At 49.6% G+C, this 27,742-nt stretch overlaps 1 protein-coding gene across 1 annotated transcript in view; it reads right to left on the reverse strand.

Annotated features, from left to right (window-relative positions):
• Positions 1 to 16,633: 16,633 nt before the first annotated feature.
• The window catches only part of CUNH14orf132 (chromosome unknown C14orf132 homolog), a 36,784-nt gene continuing 25,675 nt past the window's right edge, over positions 16,634 to 27,742 (reverse strand). Inside the window, exon 2 of the mRNA XM_013112232.3 lies at positions 16,634 to 22,090. Within this exon, the coding sequence (XP_012967686.1) occupies positions 21,866 to 22,090 (225 nt within the window). The 3' untranslated portion in view covers positions 16,634 to 21,865. The remainder of the gene's footprint in view (positions 22,091 to 27,742) is intronic.

A 27,742-nucleotide genomic window follows, 5' to 3' on the forward strand; every position in this document is an offset into this window, starting at 1 on the left:
TGCTGGCATCATAGGCTTTGGCTACCAAGCCTGACCTCTGTGGGGGTCCAGCTCTGAATTCAGGCCCTCAGTCAATGCATCTCACACTTTAATGGTTGAGCCAGCTCCCCCTCCCACCTTTCTTCTTTTTGAGACAAGGTTGATAGGCCTGGCTGGCCTGGAACTTGTTATGTAGACCAGGCTGACCTCAAACTCACAAGATCTACCTGCCCTTGCTTCCTGAGTGCTGGCCAACTCTTGTCTGTTGATGACATCAAAGACACCATGACCTAATTACAGAGACAATGGGGGTGAGAGGGCCTCAGGCAGCTGCTAGGTTTCTTTGCTCCAGCAACCACTAGCCTTCCTTACCCTAAAGACTCTAATAAAGCTAGCAAGGCACTCGTGTGGGATAGCAGGCTTTTTATTTTTTTTCTTAGCCCCATGTGTGAATTGTATACCATATCTCTGACATGGGTCAAAACCTAACCCTCCCCCCAATCAACTCCCTGGGAGCTAGTGCAGTGGTTTTTTGTTTTTGTTTTTTAGGATGTGGCTGATTCAAGTCCATTGAACCCATAATTGTTTATTGAGCTCTGCTCAGTTTGCTTGGTCAGATTTGGGGTTGGAATATTGCAACAGAGCATTCTTAAGTCATGCAGACGCTCCTAATAAGGCAAGGTAACATTTGCATGGTTAACCCTCCCCAGGCGGCACTCTGCAAGCCGCTGCAGCCTTAGGAAGACTGCTGGTCCTTAGCACTGTACAACCTCCCTGCCAAGGGGTTCTCCCCCAAGAGGCAGACAGACTCCCTCAGCAATAGTGTTCTCTACCCAGCAGCTCTGCTGAGACTAAAGAGGGGCCTGCTTGCAGCTGTGGAGCAGGCCAGTGACTATCCTAGCAGGGGTACTCAGAGTGGTGGTGGAGGCTGGGGACTTGGATTTGGGATTTTTATTTTCAGCATAGGGATGGGATGCACATAGTCCTGGAGGATGGAGCAAGGCTCCTTCCTTCCAAGGCCTCTCTCCTTGGGTTGCAAATTGTTACCTTCCCAAGATCTTTTATGTAGATGTATTGTCACTGCACCAAATGTAAGCATTTTGACAGATCGGATGGTATGGACAGGGATGGATTATGGCACCAGGAGCCAAAGAATACTGAGTGTTACAGCTCGGATGGAAAGGTATTCTGGCACTTGAGAGTCACAGAATACTGGGTGTTACAGCTTGGATAGAAAGGTATTTTGGCACTCGGGAGCCAAGGAACACCACAGGCCACAGTAAGCATAGCAGTTGCAGCCTTGCTTCAGGGAAAGGCTTCCCTAGTGTATAAGCTCTGCTCCGGCAGGAGAGGGTTCCCCTGCGAAGTTGTTACAGTTCAGCAATATTCCCCCGAGAATGTAGCAACTTCAGTTCACCAGTGGAAGGTTTACCCCGGAGAAAAGTGTTACAGATCTGCTCTGCTCTGCTCCACCCAGGGTCATTTCTGCTTCTGTGAAAGAAGGTCTCACCAAAATCTGATTCAAGAGATTTATTGGGAGGGAAGAATCCAGGAGAGTGGCTGCCCTCTACCAGGATGGCAGAGGACAGCCAGGCAGCCAGAACAGCCATAAGCTGAGCAGACACAGGTTTATACAGGACTTCTTAGGAGGTGGAGTTTTCCAGGGTGGGGATTGGTCAGATTTCAATACCTGAGCTTAGGATGGTTAGATCTCCTGCTCAGGGATTGGTTAGTTTTCTGCACAGGGTTAGGGTCAGATTTGGCTTTGGTTTCAGGAACAAAGTGTGTCTCTTTATCTGGTCCTTTTTAGCCTTTTGGCTCTAGTTTTCTGGCCAGGGTGTATTTCTTTCAATGACTCTGATTCCAGGGACAAAGTGTGTTTCTTTGGCTCTGCTCAAGGTGTGTTTCTTTGGCTGGACCCTTTTCCCTACTGGCCTTGGACTAACAGTCATTTGGCTCAGTTTACTTTCTTTATTTTTTGAAAGATTTTTCTTTTTGTGTGTATGAAAGTTTTGCCTGTATGCATATGCACCATGTGCTTGTAGCTCCTGAAAAGGCCAGAAAAGGGTGTCAGATAGCGTGGACGTGGAGTTACAGACAGCTGTGAGATGCTGTGTAGGTTCTGGGAATCAAACCCAGGTCCTCTGGAAGAGTAGCCTGTACTCTTAACTGATGAGTCGTCTCCCCCTGTCTTCTCCCTCCTTTTTCCTGAGACAGAATCTCTCACTTGTCATGGAACTCATAGAGTAGACTAGTATGGCTGGCCAGAAAATGCCAAAGACCTGTTCGTCTCACTGTGTCTGTGGTGGGACTGCAAGCACCTCCCACCATGCCCTGCTTCTGGACATGGGTTTGGAGATTGAATTCAGGGTCTTGTGCTTACTGTCTGAGCCATCATCCCAGAACAATTTTGAACAAGTTCAGAGGCTTTAGATCTATGTAAGCACACCTTAACTTGAGAGACCACTTTTTTCTTTATGTGACAACAATCTTGACATTTTTGTGCTTTTGGAAGTCATCTGTTGAAGCTCTTAATGGATGAGTTATCCCTCCAGCCCCAACCTGAAACTTTTGAGCACTGACTTACTACGATGAGCAGAAAATTCCCTGCTTGACCTCTCAGGATGGGTTGTAGTCAAAACACAGGCATGCTGCCAGCACTGTCTAGAATTCCCCGCTGTGCGTGCAGGGTAGATGAGCCACACATGGATTGCCTGTTTAGACTCCCGAAGACATCTCCAGAGTAGAGTCAGATATTCCTGGAACATGTCTTGTTTCAAGCCTTCCAGGTAAGTATTTTTGAACATCACAACAAACCACAAGAAAAAAGCAAAGCAAAACAATTAACAACCACAAACCCAGCATAAATCAAAACAGAGTAGGGGGTTCTGCAGAGAGGTGGAGTAGCCCAGACAGTGGGCCTAGACTGCATGTCCACTCTGCTCATTTCTGTACTGTCACACTATGTGTTGACATCTGCTGTGGTCTGCTTTATTCTAGCTTCTCATTTCAGTAGACCCTGCTTTAGTATCTGGCACACATTAGGACCAAATATGGGTACAAACACTACACATACACACACATATCACATCACATATACATTACACATACACCACACATTACACATGCACCACACACACACACACACATACACACCACATGTCATACCCACACATCAAACCACACATATTACATGCACACCACACATCATACACATCACACATAACACACACACACACACACACACACACACAGTATTTCTAAAAAAGATGAATAGGGGGATAAACCGAAGACACCGATCTCCTTCATATAGGTCTTCTGTGAAAGGGAAGAAATCAATTATCCTATAACTGAAGAGGAACGTGGCTCAAGGATGATTGGTTTTGCTAAGTTTTACAGGAGAAACTAGAAGAAAATGGATGCATGTCTTTTTAAACGTCTAGTTTGCCTCCTCTTTGCTGTGACAAAACACCGGCCCAAAGTAAGTGGATGGGGTGCATTGCCACTTACAAAGCCAGTGCAGGCCCGCAAAGCAGAGACCGGAGGAATGCTGCCGTGGGCTTGCTTCCCTTGACTCCCGTAGCGCTATCTTTCCTGTGCTGCGCAGGCTTACCTCTCGGGGATGACAGCTCCAACAGTGGGGGGTTTCTTCATTGCTAGTTAGGGTCACTGCAACCGAGGATTCCCCTTTCCCAGTCTTCTGGCCTCTTCAGATCCCTATCCTGCCAAACCTCTGCTTTTCTTCTGGACCCCTACAATCCTGGGGCTCCCACCACAACTGAGGCTGCTGCACATTCACTGAAAGTGTCTTCTGGATTCTCTTCAGATGGACTCTCACCCTACCACACAGAGGAAGCAAGCCAGGAAGAAGCTATCTTCCATGGTTTCTGTTGCAAGTTCCTGCCTTGGGTTTGCTTGATGTCAGATTACAGCCTGTATTATGAAATAAATCCCCTCCACAAAAGAAACCCACAATGAAATTTTATTCAGCCATTAAGAAAAATGAAATTATGAAATTTGCAGGGGGAAATGGATGAAATAGGGAAATCTAGTGAGTGAAATACCCCAGTTCAGGAAGACACATGTCATATCATATCCCTCCTAGTTGGATCTGAGATTCTCAATTTTAGATGTGCATTTCTTCCTGGGAGTGAGGGAGAGAGAGGATGCCAGGAAATGAAAACAGGGCCCATGAGAGAGAAAAGAATTACTTTCAGTAGATAATTATGCTGTGATTCAACCTCAGTAAATGCTATCTATGCTATATTTAAAACCTAAAAGTTGGGTTGTGTTACTGTCTGACAATTTATGAAAGATTTTAAATTCCTGCTTGTTTTATGTTAAGAATTGTTGTTCAGTGCTGGGTGGTGGTGGCGCAGGCCTTTAATCGTAACACTCGAGGGAGTTAGAAGCAGGTGGATCTCTGAGTTCAAGGCCAGCCTGTTTTACAGAGTGAGTTCCAAGATAGCCAGGACTTCACAGAGAAACCATGTCTTGAGAAACCAAAAAAAAAAAAAAAAAAGAATTGCTGTTCACATTTCTAAACATCTCTGTTTAGTCTTGGTATTGAAACTGTTGCAGGGTTCTGTTTTTGCATATTTTTACACAGTTAGCTATTTCTACTGAGCTTCGTTTTTATTTTTGATGCCTTTCATGGTTCATTCATTCTCATGTAAATTTAAATCTTCTAACAAAAAATTAAAGATTATCTATCTATATAGATATTTAGATAGTAAGATGTCACATGTGTGCAGTACCCACACATGCCAGAAGAGGACATCAGATCCTCTGGAGCTGGACTTAGAAAGAGACAGAAGCTAACTACCCAATGTGGGTGCTGGGAACTGAGCTCAGGTCCTCTGGAAGAGCAGCCAGTACTCTTAACCCCTGAGCCATCTCTCCAGCTGCCCTATCCCCCATTTTTTTTCAAAGATGCTAATCTTAGCAAGAAATGTTCTTTTCTAGTTTTCATGAAACAAACCTTCTTGAATCCTAGGAAGCAAGAGACCCATATGCTGGGTCCTCCCAGCTGGTGAGCACTCTGGTGGGAAGCAGGCACCACTGTTCTAGAACAGTCTTGCCACTCAGCCAGAGCCTGCCAGGCCCCAGGCCTGCTGCCAAATGTTTCTCTGTATTATTTAAAATTTTAATATTTTATCCATCATTGTTTTTTGGTACTAATTTGAACTTTAAAAAGCATTCCTAAGACTCTTAACTACATTTAATTTTTAAAAAAGATTTATTTTTTATTTTTAATTATGTGTATGTGTCTCTGTGTGATATTTACAGAGGCCAGAAGAGGGCATCAGGTCTCCTGGTGCTGGAGTTATAGGTGGTTGTGAAGTTCGTTGTGGATTTGGGAACTGAACTTTGGTCCTTTGCAAGAACAATATGTGCTCCTAAATGCCAAGGCTTCTCTCTAGCACTATTATTGCTTATTATTAATTATTATTATTACTTTAAGACAGTGTCTCACGTATCTCAGGCTGGCCTTGAGCTTGCTATGTAGCTGAGGATGACCTTGAACTCCTGATCCTCCAGCTCTGAGTGCTGGAATGACAGGCAAACACCACCACACCAGGAGTATTCAGTGCTGAGGATTGAACCCAGGACTTCATGCTTGCTAGACAAGCAGTCTACCTACTGAGCTACATCTCCAGTCCCCAAATCCTACTTGTCTTGCTGTCCATGATCTGACAGGTGTCCTGTATCAGCAAAGGGTACCCCTTAAGTCTTCAAGGAGGTCAGTCTTTAACCTGCCTGGTCCCTAACCCTACATGTCGATCTCAACACCTGCTAACTAACCTCACATGATGCTTGGTTTTAATTGTCAAATTGATGCAGTCTAGAGCCATCTGAATACAAAGTCTCAGGAGGTACTGTCTAGATTGGGTTGGCCGGTGGGACACCTCTGTGAGAAATTTTCTTAATTGGGTTGAGGTGGGAAACACTACCGTGGATGTGGGTGGTACCATCCCCTAGGTTTGAACCCCTGATTGTGTGGGAATGGAAAACCTGAGAGGAGCAGTGGCCTCTGGCCTTGACTCCCTGACATGATACACTGTAACCTTGGATGGTAAGCCAAGTAACCCTGCCAAGTTGCTTTTGTCAGAGTGTATCATAGCAACTGGAACGAAGCTAGAACACCATGTGGATACCTGTTGCTCTCCTGAGTGGCATGTGAGATCCAGGGGTGTCCCTGTCCTTACCGCCTTACTTCACTTACAAATCAGTGACCAAGTAGCCAGGAAAGCAGGTGGCTTGCGGTCCTTTCTAGAAGCCACCTTGGGTGAGTCACTTCAGTAACAGCCCTTCCCATTGGCCACTGTTTGTTCTTAGCGAACTCCACGTTCTTCTAGGCTATCCCTTGGGCTTTTCTCCCTTCCCCAGCTCAGGAATTCTCTCCCATCTCCCTTTCCAGGATGCCGGCTTCTGACTGGCAATTTCTTTGGGAATAGCAGGTGGTGATGGCACTCCGGAGTCACTGGGGTCACCCCCAGTTTGTATTCTCAGTTCCAGGTGTCATTTGCCTGATTGGGGCTTCATGACAGGTTCTTATGCAGCATCCTGCAATCCGATTGATAGACTCCCTTGGTGTCCTGTGCCCCCCATTCCTGACTGTCCTTCTTCCTTTAATGTCCGCAGCAAATTCAATCGCCGCAGCCCTCCACAGCTCTCATCATTTCTCATCTCCACACAGAGTGTTTGCAACTGGGCTTGTGGTCCAGAGAAACCCCGGTTTGTGTCATTCAAACAAGAAGCCACCTAGGTTGGTACAGAAATAGGGACCACACTGGTTTAAGGCTTATTTACCCACAAGCAGGAAAGAGACTCACAGTATGCAAGCGAGGGGAATACCTTCCCTAAGCCCGGCCTTCCTGGTGGGGAGTCATTTTCCCATCATGCTCTTGAATTAATAATGGCGGTGGCTCCCCCAGGGGAAGCAGTTGCTTTCAGTAAAGCTCCAGCTGCTTTCTGATCACACACACAAGACGCTGATGCCTATAACATTGCACGCTGCGCCTGCAAATTCTCCATACTGTGGGCTGGCTTCATTGAAAATGGACAATGAAAAGAGAGACTTGTACATTAAGTTGAATCTCTGCTTAGCATACAGTAGGCACTCAAGACTTTTTGTTGATTGGATGGGAATCATTGGATCTCAGATATAACATAGTCCAAGACTCAGAAATCTACTTCCCTCCCTCCTACATTTCTTGTCTTCCTTCCCTTCCTTCCTTCCTTCCTTCCTTCCTTCCTTCCTTCCTTCCTTCCTCCCTCCCTCCCTCCCTCCCTCCCTCCCTCCCTCCCTCCCTTCCTTCCTTCCTTCCTTCCTTCCTTCCTTTCCCTCTCTTCCTCTCTCCCTCCCCTTTGTTTTTTGAAACAGGGTTTCTCTGTCCTGGAACTCACTCTTCAGACCAGGCTGGCCTTGAACTCAGAGATCCACCTGCCTCTGCCTCCCAAGTGCTGGGTTCTTCCTACATTTCTTGGGACATCTCTGTGGTGACTTGCAGTTGTAAGCTTTGCCACTTTACAAGTGTCATTGTCACTCAGTAAAGGACCAGGTAGGAAATGAGCCACTTTGCCGAAGCCTCACATGCTGGTTCAGCCAAAGGAAGAAAGAGAGTGCTTACTCTTGACTCCTCCCATGTGTCATTCAAGACCAGGCCAGCTTGTGTACCTGATCCAGTCTACAGTTGAGAATGGAGGCTCAGAAAGGCACAATGACCCTCCTTAATGACTGGTCATGTGACCTGGACTCAAGTCTCCTAGAGGAAAGATGAGCTGTAGTGGGTCCCAGAGAAATGGGGCAGGGGGGCGGGGCCTGAGCCAGACAAAGGGTAGCATGTAGAGGGTGACTGACCGTCCCCGTGTGCCTCTGTTTTAAGCTGCTGTGTGGGCTGTTGACAGGTTGTCTGAGATTAACCTTTGCCTTTGCCAGCTTCTGCTCTGGAGACTAGGGCTGGGAGCCAGAGTTTAGTTAAAGTATTCACCGCCACACTGGCTCCTCCAAGGTGGGGCAAGCCCGGAAAGGGGCCAGGATACAATTACTCTGATCTCTACCACATGGCTTCCACTGGCCGCTGTCCCTTCCGAGCAGTCATAGGTCACCCTTACTCTTCTTCCTCCAGCCTCCCTGTGGCACAGTCATCCTGGGGCCAGAGGGAGAGGCAGGGAGGCGGGGGTGGGAGAATCCTCTTAGGGACCTTGTGGGAGAGTGACTGAGCCCTGCCTGGCACTTACGAGGAAGCAGCCAGTGACCCCTCACAGCCAGTGTCGTCCGTGCTGATGCTGTGACCTGTCAGCACCAGCTGAGCATTTTAGATCTGTTATCTTGCAGTTCTTGTAGCGGGAGTCTAAAGTCAGTGTCCCAGGCTCAAGGCAAGGCTGGCCTGGGCTCTCCTGCAGCTCTGGGGTAGACTCTTGCCTTCTACAGACCCTAACAACCCCTCACTCCTCTGCCTCTGACCCCTCCTTGTGGCCTCTGTCATCTGCCTTGGATCATACCTTTTGTTGTTCACTTGACTTCATGAGGTCATTGGCCACCTGGAGGGTCCAAGGTCACCTCTCATCCCTAGGTCCCTAACTGAGTCGCTCTGTACATCTCTTTGAGTGGACAGCAATGTATTGCCAGGTCCAAAGGATAAGGACCCGAGCCTTCACCATTCTGTTATGTCATTGTTCTTGTCTTCTCTTTGTAGATAAAGATCAAGGTTGGGAGACAGTATCTGTCTGCCATACAAGGTCAGGGCTAGGACAGGAAGCAAAACCCAGGCACTGGAGGACAAGGGATGGAGGCTGCCCCTGACTGTGGACAGAAGCAGCCCATGGCAGGCATGTGACAGCTGGAGACAGGCACAGCTGGATGTCAGCCCTGGCTGACCTGGGCTGGATGCTCTGTGCAGCGAACCCTGTACTTCCTAAGTGGTCACAGAGGCCTCTTATTTCTATGGTCCTCCTGACCCAGGACTGGCAGTGGGCTGTGTGGAGGAAAGGGTAGGATGATGGGCAGATGGACTCGGGGTTGCCTCCCCATGCCTCCTCCAAGCTCTCTAGGACAGACACTCACCATGTACCTCTGAGTTCCACTCAGTGTCCTCTTTCTGTCATGACAATTGCTCATCGTTACTGCCTGGGGCCTAAGGGTGTAGATGCCCATGACAGTGACCTATGAAATGTACAAACCCACTTAGGCCAGAGGGGGTGCACAGGATTCCGGGGTCCCAAATTCCACAGGGTGAGGTAGAAAGGTAATGTTGGAACAAGGAAAGGTCTTGTGTTTGGGCATCAAGAGGGGATATTGAGAAGGACCATCTTTTGGGGTAAGAGGGTCACTAGAGAGAATTATAACAGTACGGCAGAAACTCTGAGGGGGTTCATGCCCACATGGCAGAGTTGGGGGGTGCCTTCTGTTTACAGGTTTCAGAGGAAAAGGGAGATTTCATCCCATGGAACTGATGAGCAGTTCACAGCATAGCCCTGCAGACATGCTGCTCCTGATTCCTAGGGGTTGGGGGAAAAGAGGTCATCTTGCCATTGGGGTGGGATGCGTTACATGGGAGTGGGAGTTGGGGAGAATATATGATCCTGAAAATGTCAGGGAGGACGGGCACTTTTTAGTTAAGGTACACAGGTGGGGAATATATTGCCATAACAGCCTGCTGACGTCTCTGTGTCTGGTAGCCTGGGCCTAGACTTTTCTGGAGGAATGAGAACTGTGGCATCTAATCCCAGTACCTGGAGAGTGTGTTGGGGAGTTGCAGGCTCCTGAAAGGAGCTTTCCATCCCCTCCAAAGCAACTGAGGGAGGCTGTGGCAAGTGGGCATGGCCCGATTAACCCCTAGCCCTTAACCTAAAAAGTGGGTGGACATATGAGGCCCTTTGAGTCCCTTGTCTTATGGGAGAGGATTGCATGAGGTACACAGGAGGACATGAAGGGGTCCTAGCAGAGCCCTTTGACTGGGCCAGGGGCTCTGGTGTGAACCACTGAGCATGGGTGTCCTTCACAGAAGACAGGCAGCTATGCCTGGCCCAGAACCCCTCCCTTCCCCACTCCCATGGCCAGCAGTCACTGAGCAGATCTTTCCATTTGGTCAAGCCAAACCAGAAGTCAAAATTCCCCGTCGATGCCCTTGTGGGCAGCTGGTTAGAAAGAATGTCACGACAATGTAGGCTTAAGGGACTTCCTGAGAGGACTCAGCTTGTCCTGATTCCTGGTCTGGGGGTATAATGACTTTGAGCAGTCACTGAACAGTACTCAGGGACTCGGGCACTTTTTCTGTCTGTGTGTCCTTATCCGAAAAGGCCCACGGACTGCCTTAAGCCTGTGATACTCAGTTTGGACTCCAGCTCTGCTTAGCGCCTATCTAGATAGGCTGGAGGGTGCTTGTGGGATATCAGGATGATCTGTGGGGATCCTCTGGGTTAGCAACTTCTTGTGAGGCCATGCAAGCTACAGTAAAGTATAAAGGTCACCTCAAGGGTTCTGCTGTCCATATTGGAACAGGCTGGGTGAGGGTCCTGGTCTCACAAAGTCCCTGTGGAAGGAGGGAGGGATGAGGAGCTTTCTGGGGGGGGGGGCTCTATCTACGGTTTTTAGTGCCACACTGCCCCCTACTGGGATGACTCACACTATCCTTTCTGGGCGTGTTCTCTCACCTCATAACTCTTTGGGCCTTCCTTTAACCTTGTGCTCTGGGGCTCACTTAGGGGAATAAATTAGCTTTCTGGATGTGCCTGCCCATGGCAGGGTCTCTTATGGATTCCCTAAGGGAAGATGGAACCCAAACGCAGATCTAACATACACACTCCCTCCTAGCAGAAAGGATGAGGGATGGAGGCGGCGGGTGTCATGCGTGGCCTCTGGCAGCTGCTGCAGCTCCACCTGAGGTTTGGCTCCTCTAGGCATGGGTACAGGGGTGAGGGTGGGGGTTCACAGCTCCCTCCAAGTTCTCTTCTCCAACCTGGCTCCCGGAAGCACCCGGCGCCCACCACTGGGATAGACTGTGACAGATCTGTAGTCAGCCACACTGCATTGACAGAGTCCTGTTGACCTGGCAACATGCTGGCCTGCCCTCTCAAAGCAAAACTCACTCTGAGCACATGGGGTGTGGGGCGGGGCTTGAGCTGATGTGAGAGAACCTTATTGGGGAGCTTTGTAAGGAACCGCTTTACTAGGGAGCAGGGCCTACTCTCAGCCCTGAGCACCTGGGGCTGGCACTGCCTGCCTCATCTTTGGCTTTTCTGGATGCAGAGTGGACCGCCTCCATCCTAAATTCCACACAGTCAGTCTGCGAAGCAGGAGCAGGCCCGACAAGACCACGGTGAGGCAGGGATGAGCTGCAGGCTGACTGCTGTTGGGTGTTTTCTATGATGACTTTGGGCCACTGTGACAGCTCAGCTTGGTCGTCAGTTTGACTGCACACGAATCAACTAAAGGCCAAGCTGCTGGGCACTCCTGCAAAGGGTTCGCTTGATCGGATCATCTGAAACAGGAAGACACACCCTAAACCTGTGCAGCCGCCCAGATGGACGGATACAGAAGACTGAAAATTCCTTTTGCCTGCCTGCCCGCACTCTCCCTGATAAATCATCCTGTAACATGGCATTCATCGGCCCACACCAGAACCAATTTCTTCAGGATTCCAGCTAACACTGAAGACCAGTAGCTTCCCTTTAGGTCAGTGGTTCTCAACCTTCCTGATGCTGCGACCCCAAGGATAAAATTATTTCCCTTGCCACTTAATAACCATAACTTCGCTACTGTTCTGAATTGTAATGTAAATATCTAGGTTTTTTTGAGGGTCTTGGGGGGTTACGACCCACACTTCTGCACCAGGTTGGTCCTGCTGAGACATCCAGCCTTGGGGACTGGATTCTCTGTCCAGCGTGAGGCAGGCACTATTAGACGGCACAAGCACTGCCTGTAAGCCAATCTAATAGCTCTGCTTTACTCATTCTTGGAAGAATGAAGTTCTGTTCCTTTAGAGAACCCTGGCTAATACAGTCCTAGAGTGAGCTCCCCCAGGGGCTGGCCACAAGCTAATGAAGATGGCTGCTGAAGCCTCTGGTTTCTAACCGCGTGCTCCTGCTTTGGCGGGGGGGGGCGTTTCTTCCACACGACACACCTGATCTTGAGCTGGAACCTCCAGAAGCTCACCCCTGCCTCACCGTGGTCTTGTTGATCCTGCTTCCCGCTTTGCAGACTGACCTCGTGGAATTCAGGATGGAGGCAGTCCGTTCTGCATCCAGAAAAGCCAAAGATGAACCCGGCAGTGTCTGCCCCAGGTGCTCAGGGTCTGAAAGTAGTCACTGCTTCCAGGCAAGGTAGCAAATAAATAAAACATTTATTTTATACAAAGGCGTGGTATATGTGTGTGGAATGTGCATAGCATAGCACACATGGGGAGGTCAGAGGACAACCCTTTGGAGTTGGTTCTCTCCTTCCCCTCTTATGCAATGTGGTGGTTTGAAAGGAAATGGTCCCCAAAGGGAGTGGCGCTATCAGGAGGTGTGACCTTGTTAGGGCAGGTGTGGTCTCAATGGAGGAAGTGAGCTACTGTGGAGGTGGGCTTTGTAGTCTCATATACGGTCAAGCCACGCCCAGTGAGACAGTTTACTTCCTGTTGCCTGCAAGATGTAGAACTATCAGCCCCTCCGGCACCTTGCCCTCCGTATGCTACCATGTGCCACCATGGTGACAATGGACTAAGCCTCTGAATTGTAAGCCACCCCAATTGAATGTTTTCCCTTATAAGAGTTGGGGTTATGGTGTCTCTTCATAGCAATACAAACCCTAGCTATGGCCTGTGGGTTGCAGGGACTGAACTCAGCATCAAGGCTTTGCACTGAGTGACTTTACCTTCTGAGTCATCTCACCAACCCCACCCTGCTCTCCTGATAACAGCTTCAGGCATTTCACAAAAGTAACTGACCAATGCATTCTCCCAGGGGACCCGGGCATTGTACCAACCATAGCATATTCGTGTGCTCGCGCAATGCCTTAGCCCCGGCTCCTGCGACAAAGCACCAGGGGATGGATGGTTTATAAACAGAATTTTATTTCCTGCATTTCTGGAGTCTGGAAGACTGAGGTCATGATGTCAGCACATGGGAGCAACTCAGGTCACTTTTCAAAATTGCTTCTAGCCTGAACCTCTGTTCCACCTCTTCCCTGGTCACAAATGCCACGACCACAGACCCCAAAGCCACAGGTGCTTGCCCTGAAGCCCCGAGCTCACTTTAATTCCCCACAGCTCAACTCCTATGTGCCCCTCCATTCTTTGTGTGTGTACATGTGGGCAAGGGCATTTGCACATGTGTGTGCATGCGTGCAGAGTCTGGATGATAACTTTGGGTTTGTTTCGAAAGCACTGTGCTGGGTAAGTTTTATGTCAACTTGACACAAGCTAAAATCATCTGAGAGGAGGGAACCTCAGTTTAAAAAAAAGATGTCTCCATATCAGGCTGCACACAGGCTGCCGGACGTTTTCTTAATTAGTGACTGATGGGGGAGGCCCCACCCATGGTGGGTGGTGCCAGGCCTGGGCTGGTGGTCCTGGGCTCTATAAGAAAGCAGGCTGAGCTAGCTATAAGGAGCAAGACAGCAAGCAGCGCCCCTCCTTGGCCTCTGCATCAGCTCCTGCCTCCAGGTCTCTGCCCTGTGTGAGTTCCTGTCCTGACTCCCTGTGATGAGGAACTGAGCTGTGGAAGTGTGAGGCGAATTAACCCTTTCCTCCCCAGCTTGCTTTGGTCATGGCGTTTCGCCAGAGCAGTAACACTAAGACAAGCACCATTTACTTTTTATTTTGAGACAGGGTCATGCTGCCTTGACCCCACCAAGTAGGCAAAACTGGATGGCCAGGGAGCTCCTAGGATCCCCTTTCCGTACCTCTCAAGTTCTGGGATTATAAGTGTGTACTGCCACACGTGGCTTTAAAAAAAAAAACAGGGTCCTGGGCATTGAACTCGGGTCCTTGTGCTTGCAAGACATGCACTTTGTCAACTGCACCACCTGCCCTGCTCTCCCATTCTCAAGCCACCGCCTTATTTGCTTCTCCTCCACCTTCTCCATCAGAAAGACAGGGCTGTGTTTTGCTCACCACCCAGAACAGAGCCTGGATCATCAAACTGCTGCTGCAGCTGAGAACGTAACAGTATTCTATCCCCTTCCCGGACTCTGGGGTCGTGATTGTCTGTCCTGGGGTACCATCCTTTTCTGGCTTCCTCTTACCCACCCCCAGGCATCTCAGAGTTGTCCATTTCGTGTCATGATTCTCAACTGGTCGCTTGTCCCCCCCCCCCGGAAGGAAGAGGACAGCTTTCCTGCCTGCCATGTGGGGGCAGAGGCCTGGAGCTCTGGTCCGGAAGTTGGAGGGCTGGATTGGAATGTTCTTGCAGACCCTTGGGCAGTGTCCACGCAAATGCTGGTTGCCATGGTGGGTAATGCTATTTGTGCCATCTGTACGGCTGGCTCCAGCATCCTGGTTTGTATTAATGTTAACTGCGGGGCTGCGGGAGACAGAGCAATTAGAAGCCAAATGGAAAATCCCAGGGAAGGCGGGTTTGGGAGATGAAGCCGCAACTAAGTAAACAGAGCAACCTGGCAGGAATCACAGAGGAGCCCATCATGGTCCCCTCTTCCTTCCTTGCCCTTCAGTGGTACAGCCAACTTTGATAAGGTGATAAAAGAAGCCATTAGCCCACAGGTGCCGGGAGGGGGAGGGGCACATGCTTCATCTTACCCCTCACTTGTTCCTTAGGGGATTCCTGCTGTCTGTTTAATTGTATGCAGAAGTCACTACCACACCATTCTTGGACTGGGCATTCTGAGGGCCCATGAGAGAGCAAGAGGGAGCATTTTCTCCTAGGGGTACATCCAAAAGGGAGGGCAGGCCTGTTCCCAGGAAAGATAGTTGCCTGGCTACCCACAATACAGCAGGATCCTGGCCCGGTAGGGGCAGCCTTGGCTGTTTACACACGTATCTCAGCAGCAGATCTCACACCACGTGACCTTCTGACACAACAAACCTGCCTTGTACCTCACAGGCCGAGATGGCCAGGGGACAGGACACAGTAAGCAAAGGCTTGTGCTTACAGACCAAGTCTGCAAGTCCCCAAATGCAGTACAGATGCTGGCAGGCTGGTGGAGCCGCCAAGTGGACAATGGCCTGGGCTGGACCTGCTGTAGTTGCTTAAAGTACAAAGTTAGCAGTGCTGGGCTGTGGACACTGCCTGCCAAGGAAATGATCTCCTAGACAGCCTTCCCTAGGGGATCCAAAGGCTGGAGCTGGGTCTCAAAAACCGAGTCCACACAGCAGCATGAAGGCCCCAGCCATCTTCACCAAAAACAAGATGGGCGGGAGCCCCGAGGCGCTGGTAGAGTTGGTGCTGGGACACAAGTCCCTTTTACGGAGCAGGGGGGAGGTAGCGGGGTCAGGAGCAGGCTTGAGAGGCAGAACTGGAGTCGCTTCTTGGTTCCCTTGTTGTCTTGACACACCTGTCACTTTGCCTGCCCCCAGAGACTACCTGCCTCGACTGAGCACCAACCTTCTCAGGGACACACTAATGGTGGCCACTGACCTCTTAGGCGCCTCATTCTGGTATTCCAGGTCCCTCCCACCAAGTTCTGACCCCCCCATCCACCTTTCCCCATGGCTGCCTTCACCTGTGGCTCCAGCAGCTCTGTTATTGAAAACATGCCTGCTGGACCCTCATCCCTCCAGATGTGTAAGGCAGAGATTCCCCCCTCCCCAAGCCCTCAGGGAGCCCACTGGCTCACCTTGCTGCCAAGGTGGGTGCTTAATACCTCTGAGAAACTGGGCACATTTACCTGTGGCAGCAATGGGGTATGGTGGCCAAGTTCTGCTCTGTCAATTCGCAGGACAGCCTTGGCTCCTCAGGACTCCAAAGTCAACCCGAGAAGCTGCGAGCCTTCTTGAGACATGATCCCAGAGTCAGATTTCCGGACCTTGAGTAACTTCGCCTGTTTGGCTCAGTTTCCTCAATTGTGCAATGGAGATACCAGTAGAACCTACACCCAAACAGCTGACGCATAGGCCAGGAGTTCAGAATACCACCAGACACCCAATAGCTACGTACATGTTTGTCTTTTTGACTTTATTTTTTTCTTCTGAGGCAGAGTCCTCAGTAGCTCAGGTTGGTCTCAGACTTATGGTGATCCTCCTGCCTCAGACTCCTTACTGCTGCCACAGACCACAGGGATAAGTCACCACACCTGGAGGTGTTTCTACTACTAGTGAATATAAGAATACCAATACAGTTGCATACTTGGTGTTCCTTGAGAGCACACTAAACTGGTCATTCAGGCATCATCCATCCATCCATCCATCCATCCATCCATCCATCCATCCATCCATCCATTCATTCACTCATTCACTCCCTGAATATCTATTGGGGACTTCCCATGCACTGGAGACAGTGCGGGTCCCGAAGTTGATGGAGATAAACTGCTCTCAGATGGGGGTGCAGGAGCCAGGAGAACTGATGGGTGGCAATATGCAGCCTCTGCCCTTTTTATCTCGGGTGTGACAGTGGAGTGGACTCAGAGGGGAGCAAGGGAGGAAGGGACCCATCCTGCCTCAGTGGACCCTGGAACTGTGGTTTCAAAGACAAGCAGTCGGGAGCCAGACGGTCAAACTTCCCTTCTGTTTAATTACTGTAATAGAAAATGACAACCATAGCAGGAAAGCTAACAAGGGGAGGTGTCACTGCCACACCTTCAAAGGAGCACGCTGAAGTCCTGTGTCAGCAAGGAGTCTTCCCACTGCAGTAGAAGCCAGCAACACACGGGGGAACAGGGTACCTTACTGGGAGAACCTGGAACAATCGTTAAAACAACTTCATGTCACCTATGTGTGTTTACAAGCCCTCTGGGAAAACATCACAAAGCACAGAAGCTTGGCTGATGCTCGCCACATGAAGAACTCAAGAATTTAGATAGTAGAAAGAGTTAGTATGCCTGCAGTTTTGGGGAGCAGGGCTGGAGGACACGGGGAGGCTGTTCCTGTTCCCCAGTCTTTCTGTACCCGTCAGAATCGCTCTGCCAACCGTGTTTCTCAGGCGCACTGGTGAGGGCCGGACACTGGAGGTCCTTGACACACAGCCACCGGTGGGGGACAAGTTCAGCCTCAGCATTCTGCTATATTGTAGGGTTGTTTCCACATAGGTAGGGATCTTTCCAAAAGAAAACAGTCACGTGGGCTTCCAAGGTACAGTCCCTCTCCTGGAGTTTTCTCAGCTTGGGACAGCCATGGTGCTCACTGCTGTGATTTGCTCTGTTCCACAGGTGACTCATGCACGACCGTTGGAGCTTTTGAGAATTCCCCTTTGCTTTGGCCTCTTAGGTCTAAATGGGATCACCCATCTTCCGCACTGTTGGCATTTGGGGGCGGGCAGCACTTGGCCACGGGGTCCGTCTTGTGTGAGGATAAGCAGCATCTCTGACCTCCACTCACTAGGTGCTAGTCGGTCTTCTCTCTTCTGTGCATTGTGACAAGAACGGTCTCTGGGCATTGCCAAATGTCCTCTGGGGAACCAAGGTGCCTGAACTGAAGAACCATGTGAGTCCTGTGGCTGGGCGATCTGGGGACAAGACTCTGTTCTTCTGTTGACCAGTACCGTCTGGCAATGTCCCCAAACCCACCAGAGGCTGGGCTCCCATGCCCTCTGCAAGCTTCTACGTAGAACCACTGGTGAGGTCAGGACAATACTCTGAATTGCAAAAGCAGTGATGCCCAGTCCAGTGCTTTGGCATTTCAACAGTGACGCCATCTGCAAAGTTTCCACCCCCAGACTGGGTTATGAAAGACAAAAGCCTCATAATATTTTAAGTGTATGATTTTGTGTCGGATGGGATGCATAGCTACGCTCATCCATGTGTGGCTGCATACAGTCTGCGAGTCTAGAAAATGGAGAAAGAATCCAGGAGGCAGACACAGCGACTCAGACTATTCTGCCAGACAGAGGGCTGGTAGACCCCGGGCTCTGAAGTGCCCTGTGGCCAAAGCATGCACACTCCCTGCACACCGAGCACACATAGGATTTAACCCATGGGAAAGCAGCTCTGAAACCTTTTGAGGCAGGAGTTGGCTGGAAGGAGAACCGGAGGCGGAGGCCATGCCTTCTCAATGCTGTGGCTTAGGAGGCACAAGGACACCACTGTGCCTGGTTGTCCTGGGCAGGCTGCACCTATGCTGTCTACCCAAAGACTGAGCCCTGATCCTCCTCTCTGCTGCCCTCCTCTCTCTGCCTTGTCTATGTGTGTCTGTGTGCACACATGCTGTTGTCCATGCAGTTGCATGTAGAGGCCAGAGGCTGACATCATGTTCCTCCGCAATCACTTATTCACCCTTTCTTTAAAAAACAAAACTACCACACAAGGTCTCTCGCTTCACCCAAGCTCCGCCTATCTCCACACTCCAGTGCCTGGATTGGGGGCATGCACCGCCGTGCCCACCCCTTTTAATTTAACATGGGCTCTGGGGATCTGGACCCGAGTCTTTATGCTTTACCCACTGAGCAACCTCCCAGCTTTCTGGTTTTATTTCCTACTAAAACCCACAGGTGGCATCCACAGCGAGCCCTGACAAATGATGGAGACTTACATGTGTAGCCCCCATCTGTCCTGACTGATGACAGGGTTTTTCCACCCTGGTAATAATGTGAACGCCATTAGCCCTGTTGTTTGTATGGTTCACTCTATCCCCATGACACCTCTTGCTCAAGCTCTGATATCAGGAGGTGACACAGGGAGTATTCAGGGCTCATAATTTCACTCCCCTGGGCTTCTTAGATGGGTTCCACCTCTGTCTGCACCTCTGGTCTCTCAGTGACAGCTCAGTACTCTCTCCTTCATACCTTGCATTGAGTAGTCATTGGGGACAGAGGGTAGGAGGGATTGGTATAGGTACACATGTGCCATTCACTCTCTGGCTGCTCCTCCCTGGCCCTGACTTGGGAAGTAGATGAGCTGTCAGTAGGACAGGCAGCAGGAGAGATGAGCCATTTCACTACCCATTGATACGAAAGGGAGGCCATGCTCCTGCAAGAGAGGACCAGTGCACCAAGAGTACACCTGCAGCTGGATGGCTCTGGCTCCCAGACAGATCCTAGTAAATGCTAAGGTAGGCTGGTGGACATCCAAGCTAGGAAAAGATGCTGGCCTGCTGCCTCTCTGGATGTGTGACACTGGCCTGCTCCCTGGGACCGTAGAAACTCATACAAGAAAGAACAGTGCTCGCTCCGAGCAGGGTAGAGAAGGGACTCATTAGTCTCTTTAACTGTGTTTCATGGACCACAGAACATCCCAGCAAATGCAGCACTTCTGCAAGGGCCAGCTACACAAAAGTCCAGGTCTTTTTTGTCAAATTAAGGAGGCTCTGGTACCCACCGTACCCAGGGAAAAGTCCCTGGTGTTCTGGCTGGGACCCCAAAGAAGATACACATTCTCTGCTCTGGAGAGTGTTGGGGCTCACAGAAAGACTGTAGCCCAACTTAGGTCTACTCTGACCTCAGCGCTGTCCATTGGAACCCTCCTAATGTTTAGTTTCTTAGGACTTGCATACCTTATTGGGGGCCCATTCCACATGTACCCAAGACATTCTACCTTGGGCACCCTCCTTAGAGACTTACATGCAGACTCAAGATCAGTCTTAAATGGGCGGGGGAAGGGACCACACCTCTGGAGTCTAGGGAAAGCAGAGGCTGACTCATTCTGATGGTCTGAGACCCAGGGATGGCCCAGAGTGTGATACCTTGGGAAACACCTTCTGAAGATTCAAGTCCAGTTCAAATGTACCTCAGCGAGGCCATCAGCCTCAGAGGGCAGGACAGTGCCACAGAGAGGGTCAGCTGCGGAGCCTAACTTCCCAGGTTCCGATCCCAGATCCCCAGTTCCATGCTGTGTGGCCTCAGGAAAGTTACTCCATTGCTCTGAGCCTCTGACTTCCTTTCTGTGCACTTGGGCACTGTTGTGGTGAGGGGACGGAGGCCGTGCACGGAAATCTAGCACCGTGCCTGCTCATGGTAGTGGAGCACCAAGCTCAGACCTGTTTGTCCCTTTCCTGGCGACCAAGACAGAATGAAGCAGAGACAGGAGGGGGAGTGAGGTGCACTTTGGCTATTCTGGTTGGAACCTGTCATTTACTCCCTACTGTTATCTGTGGTGAGGAAGTTCAGACAGGAGACTGCAGGAGACAGGAGAGAATGAACCAGTTGATGCCGTGTAGACAAAAGGGGCTTCCAATGATCATGACCATATGTAGCTCTGACCCAGGAGAGCAGAGAGACATCATCATGGGTTTAACTCTCTCTCTCTCTCTCTCTCTCTCTCTCTCTCTCTCTCTCTCTCTCTCTCTCTCTCTCTCTCTCTCTGTGTGTGTGTGTGTGTGTGTGTAAGCACTGACATGCCGATACTTCACAAAGGCTAGAAGCTGTCTTTATCTTTTCTGTCCCTTCCTCTCTCATCATAGCAGGCACAGATCCCTCTTTAACCTGCTGTCTCCATGGATACAAGGTAGGGGATGGACCACCAACTGCTACTCCCGTGGGGTAACTCATACAGCAATGGGACAGAGTTGCCATGTGAAGACATCACAGCACACTCCTGCCCCCATCCCTGACCTGTGTTCTCTCATGAGGATGTCCCTCCCCTTTCTCTAGGGAAAGACTGGGGGAGGGGTGATGACTCAGGAGGGTTCTGATGGAGAGTCAGGAAGCCAGAGAAGACATCCAGAAACTCCCACCTGCAGCACACAACAGCTTAACTGCCAGCCCAGCATCCTGCCCTGGTGATGATCTTAGGCATCATAGAAGACACCCAACACCCCTACTTCTTGGCTACAGAGGTTGGACCATTTCTCTGCTGGAATAGCTTCCCCTGGGGCCAAAGCATTTGCAAGTATGCTGGATACAGTGGTAGATGCGGGGAGTCAGCACAGACATGGATGAGTGACCTGGGAAGTCCCCACGCTGGACACCTCCTGGGGTTTCCATCTCTGCATCAGTTGCTGAGGTGGGGACATGCTCACTAGAGAGCTTAGCTAGGGTGAAGACCAGACTCAGCCAGATTAGGAAAGTCCTTGCCTCTCTGACTCCATCATGTCCCTCTCCATGACATCTGTCCAATGATAAAGGACACAACTAACTCATCTTTAACTCCCATGAGTCCTTGACGAAGAAAGGGTGACTTAGGTCGGGTGGTGAAGGGTTAACTGCCTGGGGAACTAAATTTTGAAGGTACCCTCTGCTTGTTTTAAAAAGATCAGAAACTTCATCCCAGTCCCTGGGTTTTCCGAGGCACTTGGGTCCTACAAGGGACCAACTGTCTGGTGATAAAGTACCTTTTGTAAGTCAATTTCACAACATCACCATCCATATTCCAAGGGGTGGGACATAAATGAAAAGTTGGGAATCCTAACTTGTGAAACTTCTTGTCCCAGCACACTGTTCAATAAACTGGCAGAAAATCTGACATACAAGTGATAATTTACTGCTAGGAAAGTGTCACCAAACCAGGTTTACATTTTTTTTTTAACTTGATAGGATGTTCAGCCTGGTCTTGTGTTCTAGGACTGACTGAAACGTCACGAACTGTTTGAAGGACTTGACCCATCAAGCTTTTCAGAGCCGGAAGCACCGACTTCAAGGCGTTCTGAATCAACGACAACACAGGCTATTCTAAATCAGAGCTGCCTGGAGGGAATTACAGATGTGCATTGGCTGCCCCTCCAGGGCCGTTCAAGCCTAGGTCTAGAACACAGGTGTGTCCCCAGCCACTGGGAACAAGATGGAGCCACTTGGGTAGCCTTGCCGAGTGAACCTGGTGCAAGAGGGGCTTCCCCACAGCTTTGACACCCCTCTGCCTTCAGAAGGTGAAGGCATACACCACCCCTACCACCACGATGTTCCCCAGTGTTGCTATGATGGCAATCCACAGCAGAACAGCATCGTTGGAGGAGCGAGGAGACTCCTCTGGCTGGCCGTGGCCATTGGAGGTGGCGTGGACGTTGGCAGGGGAGCTAAACAGGGAGTATTCGGTACTGAAGTCCTCGTTGGGTGAGTCCATGAACGCTCCTCCCATCATGGGCAACTGCAAAGAGAAGAGACAGAATGAACCAGGCTGCCCAGCAGAGACCACACACTCCTAGAGGGGACCAGCCCAATAGGCTTGCAAGTAAGTGCAATTCCCAGGGCACTAATGCACATTTTAACACATAAAAACGAATGCTTCAGGCTGGCTATGCACATGCCCGCAATCCTCATACTTGGGAGGTCAAAGATGGAAGACCACAGTTTAAGACCAGCTTGGGCCACAGAGTGATTTCTAAGCCAGCCCAAACCCAAACCAAATCAACAACAACCCCCGAGCATATGTATTGAGCTCTATGGCAGATACTCCTGAGCACATTTTACACACAAGACTTGGTGGCTTTCACCCCAGGGACTCCCACACCCACCACGCCAGTGCCAGGCCCTTCCAAACCCACATGAGCTGCAAAATACCTTTATTCCTATTCTAACTTTAAAAGAGAATACATTCACACCTTCAGTGCCAGCCTTTAGGCAGCCAAAGGAAAAGAATCATGAGCAACACAGCTGTCTCAAAATAACAAGAATAAATAAGGTAAATAAAAAGCAGTAATAACATGATGTCAGGGAAAACTGCAAACTACCCCTATTTATATAGTTAACATTTTGTTAATTTTTATTTTTTCTGTATGTGTGAGAGAGAAGGGGGAGCAGTTTAAACTCGCCAGTTTCTAGTTCTGAATTAAAAAGACCATCAAACCCCCATTTTAGAAGATACCCCCCATACATCATAGTTTCTGGGCTGGGGCTATCCAGTGTGCTGCAATTATCCTGGGGGCTTCCAGAAAGTTCTGGTGGATGCTTGAGGGAGGTTTGTATGTATCCAGAGGGATCTACTGGATTAAAACATGGGCTTAACCCTCAGTGTTTCTCAGGGTTAGGCACAGGACAGCTCTGGAGTTCCAACAGAGGTCCCAGTGTTCCGGGTGTGTGGAGAGGGTGCTGTGGATCCAAGCAGCGTGTGAAGATGCTGGAGTCTGACTGTCTTCCCTCCCAAGTCTTCCCGTTCTTCATCACACAGAAGGAAAGCTGCTGCTTAACATGCACGTGTTGTAACTTGAGCACCGGACTCCAGAACCGGAATTAATCTTCCATGCATCCCGATACAGAGCTAGAAGAATGATGCCGTGTTCAGACAGACCTACTGCCTCTTCACAGACCCAACACCTCTGGAAAGCCTTTGAGCTGCATCCTGGGCCACGAGTTGCAGGACGGCCCCACAGCACTTACCGGCTCCTCACTCTGACAGCAGCGTGACTAAACCACGGTCCGCACGTCCCAAACTGGCATTGCTGCCAGCCTGTCGCTCTTCTCCACTGGGTGGGCAGAAGAGGCTGGCAGTTTCAGTACGGTTTTACTGGGGCTAATGGAGCATGATTCACCCAAGTAGAGTTGTACCCTAAAGCTTTCAGAGTCAGATCATGTGGTTTGGAATGGCTACCAGATTTTGTTTATATGCTCTTGAAAAGCACAAAGGAGTGAGTGACAGATGCATTATCTTTCCCGAGTACAGCAAGCATTGTAGTGGCTTGTGGGCAAGTCCCCACAGTCATGATGACTGACAATCAGTTAAGCATGTCCCTGATGTCCCAGGCTCTGAAGTAACAGCTCATTTCACTCCCCAATGGGGCTCCTGCAAGAGTGTGCCAATTTCCATCTGAAGACCTTCTTGCACTGCCAGATCTGGACTCAGGGGCGGGGAGTGTGGCTTTCATTGCGATTTCCAGAACTAACGGTGCTTGTGGTGTCTGTCAAATGAATTTCCAGTTCGCTGCTAAGTTGGGGAAAACTCATCTTGATAGATTGCTTGGTTGGAATAGAGACAGGGAAAGTCCTTTGAAAGGACACCTTCGTCTCCAGTTGTCTAGATTCATTCAAAGTAACAGACTAATGGCAAGATAAGCTCCTGGAGACAACGGCCACACTGTCAGGAAGGTGACTCATCTGCAGACCCATGGGACCAACTGTCCCTTGTCGGTCTTACTTCTGGCAGGAAGACTGCAACATGGTTTGTCTTCAGTTCGGGAATTGGAGTGGCATCTTTTGTTTAATGAAAAAAAAAGCCTTTCCAGACCTTGAAAAGCTTTTACCAACTTGGTTCAAGGGAAAGGAGAAAGAGCGGCAGGTGAGATGTGTGTGAGTTCGTGTGACACCCGATTCCTTTCTTTAGTGAAGAAGAAAACTGTCCAGACCTTTGAGGGAAAGGTACCAGACAATCTCCAGGGTTCAGAACAGCAAGTGGAGAAGATGAACTCTGTGGTGGATGATTGCTTAGCTGTGGGAGTAAAGACCACATCTTCTCTGGATCTTCCAAATATGTGACATTGTCACTGTGAGTGGATCAACCCCCATAGCTCCAATGTCCCTATTACAGGATCAAAGGCAAGAAGGATCAAGCCGACCCTTGCTGGCATCCATCTAAGCAGCCATCTAAGGAGGAGTGTGCACAGGTAAAAATGGGTGTGACGCCACCGGCACCGCTGACAGCATTCCAGAACTTCAGTTGCATTGCACTGTCAACTACAAGGGGACAGGAAAGGCTCACTAGCCCAAGGACAATTGTAGTCCATGTGGTAGACTTTCCTTCAGCATGGAAGAGCTTCCCAGTGGGAAATACCTCCAGATGTTTCCAGGAGAGAAGCCTACAGAATTCGAGGAGGACCTTTGTGCCTAGCCTGCAGCATGCCACAAAATCTAAAGTTCAGGTCACACACTTGGCTGCTAGATTCAATGAAGGCATGGCTTTTACAGCGCCGGAACTGTGAGGTCATCCAAGAATTCCCAGATGTTCACTTTTGTAAAGGGCCGTGAAGTTTTTACAGGACACCCTTGTGGAGGCAATCAGCAGCATTTGATGGCATTTTAACCATCTGCTTTAGGATCTAGACAGTCTTGCCACAGTGCCTGCTTGCTGTTGCCAGGGCTCTCCCTATACATCACTCCTTCAAACAACTACAACTCGGAGTGACAGTTTCCCATGTGACCATTAAGCTTTGACTTTGGAGGAGGAGAAACTGATGGCTGTGGTGGTTTGACAGAGAATGGTTCCCATCGACTCACACATTTGAACGCCTGTTTCTTCAGTTGGTGGAGCTGTTTGGGGAGGATCAGGAGGTGTGGCCTTACTGGAAGAGGTGTGTCACTGGAGACGGACTTTGAGGTTTCAAAAGCCACATGCCATTCCCAGTTAGCTCTCACTGTCGCATACTTTCAGAAGAAGATACAAGTTCTCAGCTACTGCCCCAACACCATGCTGGCCTGCCTGCTGCCATGCTCCCCACCACGATGGTCGTGGACTCTAACTCTCTGAAATGGTGAGCCCCAAGTCAGAAGTTTTCTTTTATAAGTGGTCTTGGCCATGGTGTTCTGCCATAGCAGTAGAGAAGCAACTAAGATGATGGCCCTCAGTTGTCTCTCTCTGTCTGCCTCAGAACAAAGGACAGAGGCGTGAAGCCAGGGAAGGTAAGAGTAGTGGCACACTTGCCTTTCCAGACCGATAAAGCAAGACCCATCTATGTGGAAGGGAATTACTGCAAATGGACTAAAATGTGAGTGGCACCCAGCTAGCTGAGATGCAGTTGAAATCAGACCTTGCACAAAAGCTGAGTTGTTCATACTTGCGTAATTTCAGTTTGATCAGACTTGAGAGTACATTTTCATGGCCTTAAAGTTCTTACTGTACAGCCTCTTTGCAAAAATAAAACACCAAGGCTTTGACAAAATTCCTACTTTATTGTATCATTTCAATTCTAGTATATGTGCTGCCGAAGCGAGCACCCTACTTTATTGTGTGATTTTCTTTTCTAATTGAAATTCTGCGTGCAAGAGCATTTTGTTCACAAGCATGTCTGTGCCAGCAGAGGTCAGAGGAGAGAGTCTGATATCCTGGAACTGGAGTCGCAGATGGCTGAACTGTCATGTGGGTGCTGGGAACTGAACCCAGGCCCTCTGGAATATCAACTGTCCCTAACCATCTCTCCAGCACCAACTGTCAGTCTCTCTCTCCCTCCCCTCTCCCCCTTCTCTTGTTCATTTTTTAAAGCACAGTGCCACAACCCAACCCTTTATTTTTTTATTTTTATTTTTTTACATTCAGACAATAAAGAATTGTCTTTTATTTGGAGCCAACCAACCCTTTTATTTTTAATTTTGCTATTTATTTATGTGTTTGTCTTATTATATTTACTTAATGTGTGGGATGGGTATGCACGCATACCGTGCCATGTGCAGGCTAGAGAACAACACACACACACACACACACACATGCTCACATGCACACACACATGCAAACAACCATGCACACACGCACACGCGTGTGCACACACACGCACATACACGCACACACTAAAGGTCTTTATATTCATGATCTTACTGCTTTGGTCTCCTGAATAGCTGGGATTACAGGGGTGCATCAAAGTAGCTGCTGCTTTGTAAACACAAGCCATGGTATCACTCTTTCTCTAGAGTTAGAAAATTTCCCTTTTGCCTGATTCCTTCCTTCCTTCCTCCCTCCCTCCCTCCCTCCCTCCCTCCCTCCCTTCCTTCCTTCCTTCCTTCCTTCCTTCCTCCCTCACTCCCTCCTCCCTCCCTCCTTCCTTTCCTACCCCTCTCTTCCTTTTGATGATACTAAACATAGTTTTGCACACTCATGTGGGTTTCTGTATGTTTGTGCAATAAGTGTATGTAGTGCTCATGGAGGCCAGAAGAGGTCACTGGATTCCTCTGAAACTGGAATTGTAGACAGTTGTGGGATCTGGGAACCGAACTTGGACCTCTGCAGGAGCAGCCAGGGCTTTTACCCACTGGGTAATCTCTCCAGCCCCACATATATTTTAGCAACTGTGAAATGTCAGGGTTTTTGGTGCTCAGAGACAAAGTGCCCTTGCCTCCCACTTCAGGAGGATGATTTGAGTTCTGGCCATGTGGGCTGTCCACCACACTCCATAAGAATGCTGGAGTGTTTGTTCCTGGAGATCAGTACTCCCTTTGTGGATCTTTAAAGGGTCCTTGTTACTCGCTCAGCCTCCAGCTTGGGGGTAACAGCAGGTTGTCCATTGAGAGAGGGATAAGCCTGGACACAGCAGCTCAAAGGCCTCTCCTTGCTCCAGGCTGTCCCAGGTCCCTAAGGATGCTCCCCAGAGGCAGAGTGGACACGCATTAAGTCTCAGGGATAACTTGGGTGCCTGGATGGCCCACAGAGGCGGTGGCAGGGCCACTCCCTGGCACACTGTGCAGTTTCAACTTGATACATAAAAGACACTTGGTTGCTTCGTGTTGTGTTGTATCCTTGTAAAGAGTAATCATTGTAGAATCCGTAAGTGATTCCCAATCGCCTGCTTCTTCTGAACACCTTCTCACAGGCTAGTACTCAGGGGGTCCTGTGGCTTTTATTTTTTGTTGTATTAGAGATGCCCCCCCACCCGCCTGGCACATACTAAGCAAGTACCTTAGCTACAGGGAGGCTCTTATATATAATGTGTATGTATATGTATGATTCTACTATGTTGTCCCAGCTAGGTCTTGAAGGTCCCTCTGCCTCTACCATCTGAGTGCTGGGATAGCACAGCTGAACCACCCTATAAAAACAATACAGCAACTGACCCTGGTGTGTAATGACTGAAAGGGGCCACCAGGGGGAGCTCAGGGCAGGCTG

This window comes from Mesocricetus auratus, unplaced genomic scaffold (assembly GCF_017639785.1).
Source record: "Mesocricetus auratus isolate SY011 unplaced genomic scaffold, BCM_Maur_2.0 Super-Scaffold_15014, whole genome shotgun sequence".
Lineage (NCBI taxonomy): Eukaryota > Metazoa > Chordata > Mammalia > Rodentia > Cricetidae > Mesocricetus > Mesocricetus auratus.